Source organism: Primulina huaijiensis, chromosome 8, assembly GCF_012295235.1.
Source record: "Primulina huaijiensis isolate GDHJ02 chromosome 8, ASM1229523v2, whole genome shotgun sequence".
Classification (NCBI taxonomy): Eukaryota; Viridiplantae; Streptophyta; class Magnoliopsida; order Lamiales; family Gesneriaceae; genus Primulina; species Primulina huaijiensis.
In genome coordinates, this window is record NC_133313.1 from 3,305,106 (window position 1) to 3,320,625 (window position 15,520).

General features: G+C 33.6%; 1 protein-coding gene across 1 annotated transcript; it reads right to left on the reverse strand.

Annotated features, from left to right (window-relative positions):
- Window positions 1-87: 87 nt before the first annotated feature.
- Window positions 88-3,244, reverse strand: LOC140982269 (transcription factor BHLH089-like). The gene is made up of 6 exons (XM_073448728.1): window positions 2,767-3,244; window positions 2,066-2,269; window positions 1,589-1,654; window positions 907-975; window positions 735-803; window positions 88-531 (listed from the first exon to the last, which is right to left on the reverse strand). The coding sequence occupies exons 1-6, from the start codon at window positions 3,007-3,009 to the stop codon at window positions 403-405; spliced, it is 780 nt and encodes a 259-aa protein (XP_073304829.1). The 5' UTR covers window positions 3,010-3,244; the 3' UTR covers window positions 88-402.
- Window positions 3,245-15,520: the final 12,276 nt, after the last annotated feature.

Here is a 15,520-nt window from a genome sequence, read left to right on the forward strand (position 1 = left end):
TAATTTCTTTATGAGCAATGCTACTAAAGAAATTATGATAACGTTTACCGTTTATGATGGATGATCCAACAAGAGTATATCAATTCTATCTGATCTCTGGATGGCTGAAACGTGCAACAAGAAATCTTGAATTATTGCTTTTCAATGAACTTCCAAGTTTCTCACTACACCAAATTGCAAACATAATACAACAAATAAAAGTTTGTAACAAGACAAGCCTTTCATTACTCTCAGAATCAAATTATCTTGGGTATCGGGAGACTCGAGAAATCTGCTTTAACACGTAGCCATTTCACTTTCAAGATAGATGGATGTGGAAACATATTCAGCTTCAAGAAACATGGCATGCTGTTCGCTGCATTCTTGGTGGCTTTCCATTATTTATTTTCTTTTTTGTGTTGATCATGATGGTCGTTCGAAGCTGCCGCCAATCTGCATGTGTAGCCATTCTGGTGATGAATCCCTTCCGTATTCCCTAGTACCTTGAGACCCGAATGCCATGCCCGGCGTTTCAAAAGTTTGCTGAGAGAACTGCGCAAATTTGAAAATGAAAGTATTTTGTTGAAAATGAACCGTGATTTTGACGAACATAACTCTGCCACAACAGTCATGGTAAAGAACAGAGGCAATTTCCAAAGAAAAGATAGATGAAGCTGAATGGTAGATGGGAAGTTTGAAATAGCCTATAGTTGGAGCAAATTCAGGCAGTAGATAGCCATTTTTCAAAAACTTACATCTTTTGATGGATAAGATCCATCGATGCCCACTCTCGAATTAACTGCTTCAAGCTTCATGGACAGAAACTGTGAGACAAGTTAACTATGAGTTCGTTTTTTCAAGCAAAAGAAATAAAATCAAAGCACACACGCCATACATACGAGGAACAAAGGGAAAATAAAGATTTACCTCAACTTGATGTTGTAAGGATTGGATATAATTAATTATCTCATCGAGCACCAGTGCTTTGCCAATTACCTGAACCAAATGAATCCTCTTACAATTGTCATTGAGAAAATATGAATTTAGTATCCGGAGTATCGACCCACAAAGTGAAAGATGGATAATACTTACTTTTGAAAACGCAAAACTACAATTTTTTTAACAATATCCATGAAACGCCAACATAAGATGGAAATAATCAGATCATCTGAAGACAATGCCAACTTTCATACATCTACCTAATTTAATCAGAGCATTTTCAAGGTCTCTAGAACTATCACGGAACTTTAGAAAGTTTGTCATCACTCTTATATGGGCATGCAAATGACTGAGACCCAACCATCAAACCTGAACCCGTGAAAAGACAACCATTAGCATCTTATGGCCAGATATCCACGGTAGATATATCCATCACTATAAATGAGCATGGAGAGGAAATATGGATGGAAAAATAGATGCATGGTCTCATGCATAAGACTTCCCTAGAAGCTCGACATTCATATCAAACGAAAAGCAGATTAATATGTCCATGTGCTATATAAATTTCGAAAACTAATGAACAAGTAAAAAAGTAAAAAAAGATATTTAAATCAAATGATACACCCATTCAATCATATGGAGAAAATAAGTCCAAGATGTTGGAACTCACTTTATTACAACCAGGCACTAAATCTTGAAGAAGTTTCATTCTTTCACTTATTTTTTCTCTTCTAGCCTGTACCAAGAGGAACCAATATGTTACAATCACTCATAAAATGTACATTCATCATTAATTAATTCCACCAAAAATGGTGGAGCAGAACAAAAGTATGAGGCGCTCCTAACATAATAGACAACTTTTAGGTTCTTGTTAGGTTTCAACAATCCATGCAGCATAATAGACGACTTGACAAAGAGTTATAATCGGATTTCATCGATTATTTATCAAGATGTCATAGGTAGCAAAAAAAAACATGTGCAGATTACTCAAGGATGAGTGAAGCTACCTAAAGTACGCCACAATAGGCATCTAGATTCTTATCCGCTCCAACTTGACTATCAGTTAATAATCAATAGCATAGAACTACAAATGGTGTTAAATCTTTTATATGTTACTACTCAAATAGAAATGTGATACATGCATTACCCTTTCAGCTAAACTGTGACTATCAGTGGCTTGACCTCTTCTTGCTCGCACATGAATATAATCTTGCTTTGGTGGTTCTGCTGCTTTTACTGCACTTTTATCCGTTACCTTGCCTGAATTCCTGATGACTTCCCTTTCAGCTTTATTTTCACCATTCCCATTTGAAATGCCCTCTGCCTTCAACCTCTTACCATCTCCTTCATTCTGCAAAACCATGCGACAAACAGGCTGATTTCATTTCAAATTGGAGTAAGCATATTACATACTTTGCAAGTTGCAACTACATACATACTCAAATTTTTTTTTTTTTACAGTACATCACAATTATAACTGCATTAAAAAAATTAATATTTTAATTTGTGAAAATATAAATTATATATTGACAAAATCATCTATAAAAATGATTTGAACAGAATTTTCGATTCAAGCACATTTTCGAACTAAAAGTTACTAAATGGAGAAGCTCCAAGTTTATTTAAATACTCAATTCAAGACTATTTTAGCAATATCTTTATTTTATTCCATGCTCTCATATGCATAATTAAAGATATTAAAAAACTGTTAATAATATAACTGCTAAGTGAATGAATTGCTCTCGTAATGATAACTTGAACTCTTGAAGGGATAAGATAAGCTTAAACAAGTTAAACCAGATATAACACAGCATCAATTAAAAATGAAGTTTTTAGCTGAAATTGTACCAAATTGTCTCCATTGCTGTTACTGGTGGAAGCTCCTCCTTTAGCGCATTCATCTTTGTCTCGGCGTTTCTTTGAATTGATACGAGTGACTGGGCCTGGACCACGACTCGATCTCTGGTCCATCTCCGTGGGATCCATGGCCACAGCATACGACGTCGAATTGGCGTGAAAACCCGGCCAGATCTCCGCAAGATTGAAAGCAACTCCAGTCCCGTCATTCATCATTGCACCCTGCGGATCCATCCCCAGATCCGACCCGGCAATGGGATGCTCGTGTTAGTGTAGATAGATATACAATGTGTACGTATGTATAGTCGGATGTAGGTAGGGGACAGGAGGGTGGGTCTTTCTTTCAGTGGAGAGAGGAGGTGCGAAGTGTACCCACTGGCGTACAATAGATGATTGGAGCAGCGTTTCTGAGAAGCAGAACGAGGAAGAGAGATCTTGGGAGCAGAAGAGAAGTGACTTTTGAGTGTAACTTTTCTCGGAGTGTCCAGTGTCTTAAAGCTTCCTAGTTGTGCTATTCTAAAACTGGCTCATCTACACCAACGATTTTTTAAATTGATTTATTGATTTGACGATCAATTTATATGAAATTCATCTTGATTATTTTCGAAATTATTTTAATTTTATGTAAATTTGATTTAAATTCTCATAAATTTACTTTTCGAAAAATATTTCAGCTAAATTTTGAATGTCCAAACAGGTAAGAAAAATATGAAATTAATCAATTTGAAATCCATTAATTCAAACACAAGATATTGTTAAATTGCAAATTGAAATGAATTTTGAAGCCACTTTATATCAAATACACAAATTTCAATAATAATTGTGGTAGATTTTAAATACACTTAACATGATATATTTTTCTATTGAATATCTGGAACGTTTCTCCCTATGATGTGATGATATTTTAGCCATTGAATCTTCAATACACGATATTAACTTTCATTAATATACCAGAGATACACACGATCTAATAGTAATGGAGTGTCATTTGAAATGCATCATTCAAATAATTTCATAAATCAAAGCACTCACTTTGAATCAAACTCATGGATCCAAGTGTAGACAAAGAAGATGAAAAAAGAAAAAGTAGCTAGGAATAGGAAAGGAATAGACCATCATCGGAAAATCTTAAATAATAGCTACGAATCCCATTGCCTCCGGCACGGAAATGAAAGGGGCGGGCGAAATTACGTGAGAGAAAGAACCTCTTGGTGGAGTCTAGTCCCCCGAATTTTCATTTAAATAATTTCATAAATCAAAGCACTAACTTTAAATCAAACTCATGGATGCAAGTGCAACCTAAATCTTTGTCCAAATCAAATCTCTTGCTCTAAATCAAATTCATCAATCCAATTGCAACCTTATGTTAAATTTAAGAGTAGATCTCTTGTGAGACGGTCTCACGAATCTTTATCTGTGAGACGGGTCAATCATACCGATATTCACAATAAAAAATAATACTCTTAGCATAAAAAGTAATACTTCGGGTCAACTCTGCCGATATTCACAATAAAAAGTAATACTCTTAGCATAAAAAGTAATATTTTTTCATGGATGACCCAAATAAGAGATCCGTCTCATAAAATACGATCCGTGAGACCGTCTCACACAAGTTTTTGTCTGCATTTAAATGGAATGACTTGATGTAGATAAATAGATTTTATTTGGGGAATGTTTAGAAAATGAAATTTAAATATATATGATATGTGTGTTGTTCGAAAACATCACAACTACTATTGAAATTGTTTAATATGATAGAATGTGAATTTAATATAACACAAGAAACTTATTTATAAATTCCAAAATACATTTTTATCGTAAAATTAAAAAATAATAATATTAAGGACCAAATAATAATATTAAGGACCATTAGAAATTGAATTCTGCCAAACCTGACCTACATGGACCAGCTCCTCTTTTATGTCCACCGTTGATCGGATCAATCTAGAGCCATCGGATCATGTTAAACCACAATAATATTAAAGAAAGCAACAAATTACATTACGTACATTAATGACATGTGATAAGGTTCAAAATTTTAGGAAGGTTTCAAATTATTAGCATATTGTGTCTGGTAATAAAATCGAGTAATGCTTGGAATTTCCTGTCTCCGTTTACTCGATAAATTTGAAAATGTATGTATATTTCAAAAATGGATGAAGAAAATTGGTTTTAAAAATAATTATTATTATCATTATTATTTTCATTCTATGTTTTTCGTTTCATTAAAAAAGTATGAATAAACCTTAAAATACGATGATCAATGTGTTAAATATTTCCCATCCATTCCAAATTTATAAGCTTCATATGGAGATATTAGTTTTAAAAAAAATTAACACTAAAATGTAGGAAGTAATGAACTTTATGTTTGAGTATGTTGAACAAATTTAAAGCTTAAATAAAGGTAAATTAAGCTAAAAAGTAAATGAAATTCGAAACAAATTGTTCTATGTGCTAGGGGCGCGATGAGTCGTCTGGACGGGGCGCCTTATCACCCCCATATGCGGCTTGGAACATAATGAGATTTGTCATCAAAAGGTGTCTCTTTGTCACATTTTTTAGATTTTTCAATTTATCTGAATGAATTAACATAATGAGGTATAATATTACCTCAACTTTGATATGATCAAACAAAAAATTAGCATTTTTACATTCATTTTGAACTGTTTCTTTTTCCTTCTTCTCAAAAGAGAGTTTGCTTTATTTTATAGTTGTAGAACTTGTGATTTATAGTATTATTATCACAAGTTTGAAGTAGCTATGTTAGAATATTTAAATTTTTGAGATTTAACAAGACTGCTGATACGATAAATAATTATAGAATATAACAAAACTGAATTCAAGAAAAAAAAACCCAATATTCACGAGCAAAATTTTTCTACGTTAATCAGAGTCCAACTAGCTACCTAGCCAAACTAATAGTGTATTATTCAAAGGGAAAAAAAAGAAAAAAAAAAGATACTGATAGTCAAACTGATCAAAGAACGACTGATGAAGTTAAACTAATAGCATTTTATTTAAGTCGGTCAGTCAGCTCAAATCCAAACATTCTCCAAAGTCTATCAGTTTACTCAATTATCAAGAATCATAGTCCAGCTGAAGTATTGGATAAAATTTTTCATACTAACAGTCACTGATTCCCAACATAATGTCAGAATCCATGAGCACTATCAGGATTATATGATCTGTCACAAAGGATAATGATATGGCAAGAACAAGATCTGTATTTGGAAATGGATACATAATTCAAAAAGATGACCGTTGCAGACAAAATCTAAAAATATATCAGTTAGACAAAGCTTTGAACCTCTCGAAATCTCTCTGAAAATTCGTCCACACAATCAAAGTTTTATGTGTTCAATTTTTTTTTTAAATCAAAGAAAACACACTATGATAGGTTATAATATGATCAATTGACGATAAAATTGTGCTTATAATATTTTTGTGAAATACTTGTAATTGAGAGTAAGAATTCTTACTGCTCATTTGATTAAGAGTAAAGTATAATAAAAGTTTCAATTATGAAATGATAAGTTATACTGAAGTTGGTGATTTCAAACTATTTGCAATTACCAAAGTCATTTAGTACAATCCTTCCGCAAAGAAGAATGAGTGACGTAATAGTACTAAAGCCTCTGAACATCCAGAAACAAACTCATGAAATTTACATTTTATTATATCTATTTTAGTTTTCATTTGATAGCCCAACTGATTTTTGTTACAAGACATTTCATGTTCAAACATTTTCAGTCATTTTTTTCAGCACAATTTTCACTTCTGACTTACTGAGAACCCAACTGATAAGAATTATAATTAAGTGTGGTTAACCCGACCAAAATATTTGTACATTTTGTTTAGATTATTTATTCACCCCTTTAAAATCAATATCTGATCCTAACATGTTGTATCTTGGGAGATGATTGTCATATCCTATGAGTACCATGTGCAAAGCAAATTCGTCTTAAGGACAAAGAGTTATTTCTTGCCTCGATTTCAAATTTGCTATCAAACTTTCTGAGTTTTGCTGTCTTCAGGTTGCAGATCCAGTGAAAGTGTTATTGGAGAATCCATACAAACCGAGTCAATCGAAAAAGAAAATGCATCATATATATTTGGGATTTCATCCGTCCCATTATATACATCTCTTTTTTTTCACACAGAATAAAAATGTTATTGAGAAAACAAATTATAGATGAAAATTTCCTACACACTTATTTAATAATATTGGGGAAACAAATTAGAGATTATCTATTCTATATTATAATAGTTGAGAGGGTTAGAAAAGAAGAAGACACCAAAATTTCTTCCATTTTTACCCTCATCTTCAACGACGAAAAACTTTTCTTTTTTCTACCATAATATTATTACATATTTTATTGAAATTAAGTATAATAAAAAATAAATTTTTTGTCATACACAACAATATGTACAAACACACTAATTATAACATTCATATCAAATTACAAATGTCCAATATCCATTCTATAAATTGATTAAACAATATTTCAAATATCTAATATTATATTACACGCAACGTGTGTGCCTCAGTCGCTAATATATATTAAATAAGAGTATAATAGTACAATGATTTGTTAAATTTGGAAAATGGACTATATATTTAAGATAAACAAAAAAAATTATATCAAATGAGCTATATTTGATGTAGCTATATTTGATGTAGTATAATAAATGCTCTGATATACAAAACAATCTTCTGATATATGGAAAACAATATTAATCCGATTAAGAAGGGTCTAACGTGGAAAGTTTATGACGATTGTGGGGACTAATCATCATGGGTATATTTAGGGTTTTTTTTATTAATAATTTAAAAATAATAATAATAATGACACTTGAGGGCACATACCAAAAAATAGAGTTGGAACTTAAGTTCACTAATTTGAAAGATAAATATTCTTAAAATGATTAATTCGTCAAATATTTCTTTAAAATAATCTTTATTTTTAAAAAATCAGGTAATTTATCTTTCACAACAATTATATTTCAATTATTTTTCTAAAAGAAATTTATTTATTTAAATATGTGTTTATTTATTTTTTGAAAAAATAAATAAATAAATAAATATATATATGTGTGTGTGTGTGTGGGTCTAATTATTTTTTATTTTATATTATTATTCCAAATATCATCATTGTTTTTTTTTATTAATCTTATTATTAATAAAAAAACATTCTTTAAAAGAAATGATAAATGGAAAGATTCTTATTATTATTCCAAATGATATCTTGAGAATCGAGATTAGCTCTTTTTAGCATAATCTTGTCATCATTATGTAATATTGATGAATAATGAATGCACCATCATTTATTGGCCCCACGTTTTAGATGAAATTCCATTTAATAGCTAGCATACCTAACAAAACATCATTTGTCCTTCGAATAAGTATCTTGTGAGACAGTTTTACGAATTTTTATCTGTGAGACGGGTCACTCTTACCGATATTCACAATAAAAAATAATACTCTTAACATAAAAAGTAATACTTTTTTCATGGATAACCCAAATAAGATATCTGTCTCACAAAATATAACCCGTGAGACCGTCTCACACAAGTTTTTGCCTTGCTCCTATCCTAATTAAAAAATTTGTTTTTAAATTATCCATTGGATTTGTAAGAATCTGAGTTTACCTCACCGAAAAATGAGACGCAAATGTCAAGTGATTAGAATATCAATATACTACAGTACTGGTAATGATAATAGTTAGCATAAAGGCACGAATTCTGCATCGGATAAAGAGTTGCTTACAAACCCGAACAACTCAATCAAAACTGATGCAATATTTGTCGGCAATAATGGAGTGGAGCAATTAATGAGGAAGGACCACGTATTTGTTGAATTCATTAAGTGGGCGAAAAGAATTTTGAAACGGAATGATGTGTTCAGACGGAACGCGTTTTATACATGTCTTCACACGGACAATGGACTCTATAAATAGAGCTCCCTCCTTCATTCTGAAATCGTCCCTTCTTCGAGTTTTCTCTCATCTTATAGCATTCTATAATATTTGTGAGGTGTTTGTTCTCTTGTATTAAGAGAGTGTGTGATCTCTTTGGAAACACAGTGAGTGAGTTGTACACCACAAAATATTATAGTGGAAATTCTTTTCATCTTGCCCGTGGTTTTTATCCTAATAATTTTTAGGGGTTTTCCACGTAAATCTCGGTGTCCAGTTTATTTTCTTTATTTTCGGGTTTATTATTTCAAATTACCGCAAGTGGGACCAACAAGTGGTATCAGAGCCTTAGTTTAAAATTTATTAAAAATTCTGAGTATGCTCTGTGGTTGCAGCCTAGACTGATCTTCCACATCAGAAAAGATTTTTTGAGATTTTTTATTTAAGACGAGATTATTTTGTCCAGTCTACTAAAATTGTTGTAGACATAATGGCGGGAAGATACGAAATAGCAAAGTTCAACAGAAGCAATTTTATGCTGTGGAAAATAAAGATACAAGCAGTTTTAAGAAAGGAGATTTGCTTGGCGGCTATTGGAGATAGACCGATGGAAATTACGGATGATGGACAGTGGAATGAGATGAATGACAACGCTGTTGCCAATTTACACTTGGCTATAGCAGACGAAGTTTTGTCAAGTATCTCTGAGATAAAAATAGCAAAAGTTATCTGGGATACTCTGACAAAGATGTACGAAGTCAAGTCGTTACACAACATGATTTTCCTAAAGAGAAGGCTTTATACTCTTAGGATAGCGGAATCTTCATCGATGACCGACCATATCAACACACTAAATACTCTATTTGCCCAACTCACTTCCATGGGGCATAAAATAGGAGAAAATGAACGTGCGGAGCTTCTACTTCAAAGTCTACCAGATTCATATGATCAACTTATCATCAACATAACCAAAAATATTTTTATGAGCTTTCTAAGATTCGACGATGTCTTAACTGCGGTTCTCGGAGAAGAAAGTCGGCGCAAGAATAAGGAAGATAGGTTGGTAACCTCGAAGCAGACAGAGGCTTTACCGATGATAAGAAGAAGATTTATGGACCGTGACTCTAGTGGGAGCCAAAGACGAGGTAGATCAAAGTCGAGAAGTAAGAAGAAAAATATTTACTGCTTTAAATGTGGCGGTAAAGGGCACTTCAAGAAAGAGTGTACGAGTATCGATAAAAGTTCTCAAGGAAATGTGGCCAGTACTTCAGGCAGTGGTGAAATATTATTCAGCGAAGCAGCAACAGTTGCATAAGCAGACACAAATTTTGTAACACATAGATTATGGATTCAGGAGCGACGTGACACATGACGTCTCGGAGAGAATGGTTTGACCATTATGAACCAGTCTCAGGAGGATCTGTATTCATGGGAAATGATCATGCCTTGGAAATCGCTGGGGTCGGTACTATCAAAATTAAAATGTTTGATGACACCATTCGCACCATACATGAGGTAAGACATGTGAAAGGACTGACGAAGAATCTTTTGTTCCTGGGGCAATTGGATGACATCGGGTGCAAAACTCGTATCGAGAACGGGATCATGAAAATTGTGAAGGGCGCGCTTGTGGTTATGAAGGCGGAAAAAATTGCTGCAAATCTGTATGTACTTTTGGGAGAAACATACAAAGAGAAAGAATTAGTTGTTGCATCAATTGGTTCAGGAGAAGAATTAACAATGTTATGACATAGAAAGTTCGGGCATATGTCAGAACGAAGGTTGAAACTTCTCTCAGAACGAAAGTTGTTGCCAGGACTTACAAAAGTGTCACTACCCTTTTGTGAACATTGTGTTACCAGTAAACAACACATATTAAAATTTGGCACTTCTACTGCCAGGAGCAAAAGCATATTGGAGCTGATTCATTCGGATGTTTGGCAAGCACCAGTTGTATCCCTAGGAGGAGCGAGATACTTTGTCTCGTTCATTGATGATTTCTCTAGGAGATGTTGGGTGTATCCAATCAAGAAGAAACCAGATGTTTTCCAGGTCTTCAAAGATTTCAAAGCTCGGGTTGAACTTGATTCAGAAAAGAAAATCAAGTGTCTAAGGACTGACAATGGAGGAGAATATACCAGTGACGAGTTTGATGTATATTGTCAACATGAAGGCATCAAAGGACAGTTTACAACGGCTTAAACACCTCAACAGAATGGAGTGGCGGAGCGGATGAATAGAACCTTGTTGGACAGAACAAGAGATATGTTGAGGACTGCAGGTCTAGAAAAGTCATTTTGGGCAGAAGCAGTCAGAACCGCTTGTTATAGTATCAATCGTTCTCCTTCAGTGACGATTGATCTGAAGACTCCGATGGAGATGTGGACTGGGAAGCCGACAGATTATTCTCATTTGCATACATTTGGAAGTCCGGTGTACGTTCTGTACAATGAGCAAGAAAGATCAAAGTTGGATTCAAAATCCAGAAAATGTATCTTCTTAGGTTATGCTGATGGAGTAAAGGAGTTTCGCTTGTGGGATCCTACTGTTCACAAGTTTGTCATCAGCCGGGATGTTATCTTCGAGGAAGATAAAGTAAAGGGAGACAAAAGCACACTGAATTCAGAAACTACTATATTTCAGGTGGAAAATAAGATGGACGAAGGTCAAGTTTCTTGTGAAGCAGTACCAGAGCACGAAGAACAAGAACATGGTGAGTCTGAAGTTTTCAATGTGAGGAAGTCAACTCGAGACAGAAGACCATCAGGTTGGCTTTCAGATTATGTCACTGAAAGCAATATTGCATAATGTCTATTATCAGAGGATGGTGAGCCATCGAGTTTCCACGAGGATACTCAAAGCTCGGATGTATCCTTGTGGATGATAGCAATGCAAGAAGAGTTGGAGGCATTAGACAAGAACAAAACTTGGGATCTTGTTACACTACCACGAGGAAGGAAAACCATTGGAAACAGATGAGTCTATAAGATCAAGCGTGATGACAATAATCAAGTGGAGCGATATCGTGCTAGATTGGTCGTAAAAGGGTATGCTCAAAAAGAAGGCATTGACTTCAATGAGATATTTTCTCCTGTGGTTCGGCTTACGACAGTCAGAATAGTGTTGGCATTGTGTGCGGTGTTTGACCTACATCTAGAACAGCTAGATGTGAAAACGGCGTTTCTTCATGGAGATCTTGAAGAAGAAATCTATATGCTCCAGCCAGAAGGTTTTACGGAAAAAGGCAAAGAGAACTTGATTTGCAGGTTGAAAAAATCTCTGTACGGTCTCAAACAGGCGCCGAGGTGTTGGTACAAGAGATTTGATTCATATATCATGAGTCTTGGATACAACAGATTGAGTGCAGACCATTGTACATATTTCAAGAGGTCTGGTGATGATTATATCATTTTGTTGTTGTATGTGGACGACATGTTGGTAGCAGGCATCAACAAAGATCAGGTCCAAGGATTGAAGGCACAGTTGGCTAGGGAATTTGATATGAAGGACTTGTGACTAGCAAACAAGATTATAAGGATGCAAGTTCACCGAGATAGAAGTAACAGAAAGATTTGGCTTTCCCAGAAAAATTATTTAAAGAAAGTCTTGCAACGCTTCAACATGCAAGATAGTAATCCAATTTCGACCCCTCTTCCTGTTAACTTCAAGTTATCCTCCGAGATGTGTCCTAACAGTGAAGCAGAGAAGATGGAGATGTCTTGAGTACTATATGCATCAGCAGTGGGAAGTTTGATGTTCGCCATGATCTGTACAAGATCGGACATTGCTCAAGCAGTGGGAGCAGTTAGTCGGTATGTGGGGAATCCTGGACGAGAGTATTGGAGCACTGTTAAGAGGATCCTTAGATACATTAAGAGTACCTCGAATGCTGCATTATGTTATGGATGATCGGATTTTATACTCAGGGGCTATGTCGATTCAGATTATGCAGGTGATCCTGATAAGAGGAAATCTACTACTGGTTATGTGTTTACACTTGCAGGAGGAGCAGTAAGCTGTGTTTCAAAACTACAGACAGTTGTGGCGTTATCTACAACGGAGGGAGAATATATGGCAGCTACTCAAGCTTGCAAGGAGACAATATGGATTAAAAGGTTATTGGAGGAGATCGGGCACAAACAAAAGAATGTTCCTTTGTTTTGTGACAGTCAAAGTGTCTTGCACATCGCAAGGAATCCAGCTTTTCATTCCAGGACTAAACACATTGGAGTACAATTTCACTTTGTGTGGGAAGTAGTAGAAGAAGGAAGCGTGAATATGCAGAAGATCCATACAAAAGACAACATAGATGATTTTATGACCAAGCCAGTGAACATTGACAAATTTGAGTGGTGTAGATCCTCAAGTGGTCTAGCGAAAACGTAAGCAGCAGGGAATGGCAAGATTGAAAGGATGTGTGGAGATGTGTTTGATTCTCAATCAAATCTCCAAGTGGGAGAAATGTCGGCAATAATGGAGTGGAGATATTAATAAAGAAGGACCACGTATTTGTTGAATTCATTCAGTGGGCGAAAAGAATTTTGAAACGGAATGATGTGTTCAGACGAAACGCTTTTTATACGCGTCTTCACACGGACAATAGGCTCTATAAATAGTATAAATAGAGCTCCCCCTTTCATTCTGAAATCATCCCTTCTTCGAGTTTTCTCTCATCTTATAGCATTCTATAATATTTGTGAGGTGTTTGTTCTCCTGTATTAAGAGAGTGTGAGATCTCTTTGGAAACACAGTGAGTGAGTTGTACACCACAAAATATTATAGTGAAAATTCTTTTCATCTTACCCGTGGTTTTTACCCTAATAATTTTTAGGGATTTTCCACGTAAATCTCGGTGTCTAGTTTATTCTTTATTTTCGGGTTTATTATATCAAATTACTGCAAGTGGGACCAACAATATTGAGCATTTTGAGCTACGTAGGCACGATATGTTGAGTTTGTATGATATGCAAATATGAAACTGTTGGTAAATTGTTGCATGATATGTTGTAAAAAAATGTTGAAACGAGAACACGAAAAAGTTGAACTTTATCTTTTTAAGACAGATTTATCCTACAAATGATGCTAATTAAATATTTGACAATCATCCATGTCCCTAGATATAACGACTTATGTTTTGTAATATGAGCACTTCAAATTACAAAATCGAACAAACTTGAAGATGATTTTCAAACTATCTTTTTTGAAAAACGAAAATACATGCAACAATATGAACTATGAATGAGTTTTTATGTATTATGAATGATTTGATTGTAAATACAGGGTTTATTTATACTTTCCCATGTTTGTAGTGGTCTTTTTACGATTAGTTTTGTCTTTAGACTTAGATTCAATTTGATCCGTCAGATCTTGAACTAATGGACAGATCGCATCTCATATGATGGGTTACAACCATTAGATCACATCCTTTCATAATATCGAATCTGGTGCCTCCATATCAGATGAATAAGGGAAATTGCATTTGATAATTTTTGCAATGTGAGATAAATTCTCATCATTTTCTTATACAAGTTAATGAGCTGAACCACTAACTTTAAATAATTAATTTCTTATCAAATTAATATTCCAAAATTATCTACTCGAAACTAAATTAATTTTCAAATATTAAAGGGCCTCAGTACCCATTTTTCCAACACAATATTATTATTCTGAAAAACGCAATGATAAATGTATGTACCAATACTTGTCTCGTACGTGTTTTTATGTTTTTTTACTTTATTTTTCATTATTATTATAAAAATATATATTACACTTTGATGTAAGGACAAGCCTAATCTTTCTCAAAGCAGGTATTAGCCAGAACCGTCATGTCTTAGCAAGAATATTTCCAACTCTCGAATCAAAGAAGATGTTGCCTCTTGTTCGCTACTACAGGACACCACTCGGCTCTAAGTTGTTCAAGAATAATGTAGTTGAGTTTCTCGATTCTTTGACTTAAGATTAGTCAGTTATATTTCTCGATTGGGGCAGGAAGGAATATAACTCAGCGGTAGAGTGTCACCTTGACACCAACTCTCATTTTATTTTTTAAATTTTTAAAAAAATTGTGAATTACCAGATTGATTTGGCCATTGAAAATTAACAGCTATATTATTATGACCATTTTAAATATTTTAACAAACTAATTTAGAATTTTAAAAAAATCAAAAAAAAAATAGAATAAAAATATAAAAATTACCAGCAAACATGTTTTTAAAATTCAAGCATTTTTATCTATAAACAAACCTCATTTTTAATTATGCGTGTTCGTAAATTTAATTATGCTATTTTTTTTTAAATTACGTGTAAGTTTCAAATTTAATTATGAGTAACTGTAATTTTTTAAATTATGTCCAATTTTATTATATATTTTTAAATACAAGATTATTAAATAAAATAAAAAAAAAGTAATATTTCATCATCATCTTTTCACTATCATCTCACAGCTATAAAAATATACAATAAAATTATAAACATTGACATAAATATGATATAAAATTACCAACCAACTTCTTCACATTCTCAATTTCGCTTTATCATAAAAATTTGTGTTAAATAAATTAAAACTTTGTACGGACTTTCATGATGAGCCCAATAATTTAAAAGGACGAACAGGGAAATCCAAGTTTGAAGGAGATCCAACCGAAAGGTATTCTAGACTCTATTTTTTTTTTATTTCATCTATTATATAATCGAAACAATGAAGAACATACGATATACTGCGATTTTGAATCAGAAGAGAGATTGGCCCTCATTTTTCACGAATCAAAAAGATACTTTTCAGGTTTGAATTATTCGATAGTCTGACTCATAAATATTTTTAATTTTTTTTA

Bases quoted from the DNA above. Each gene is read 5' to 3' on its own strand.
- LOC140982269 (XM_073448728.1), bottom strand. From the start codon at position 3,009: ATGGATCCGCAGGGTGCAATGATGAATGACGGGACTGGAGTTGCTTTC. The intron at 2,270-2,766 runs GTACAATTTCAG...ATGGTTTTGCAG, and splicing joins ACAGCAATGGAGACAATTTG to AATGAAGGAGATGGTAAGAG. The intron at 804-906 runs GTAAATCTTTAT...CTTGTCTCACAG, and splicing joins CCTTACAACATCAAGTTGAG to TTTCTGTCCATGAAGCTTGA.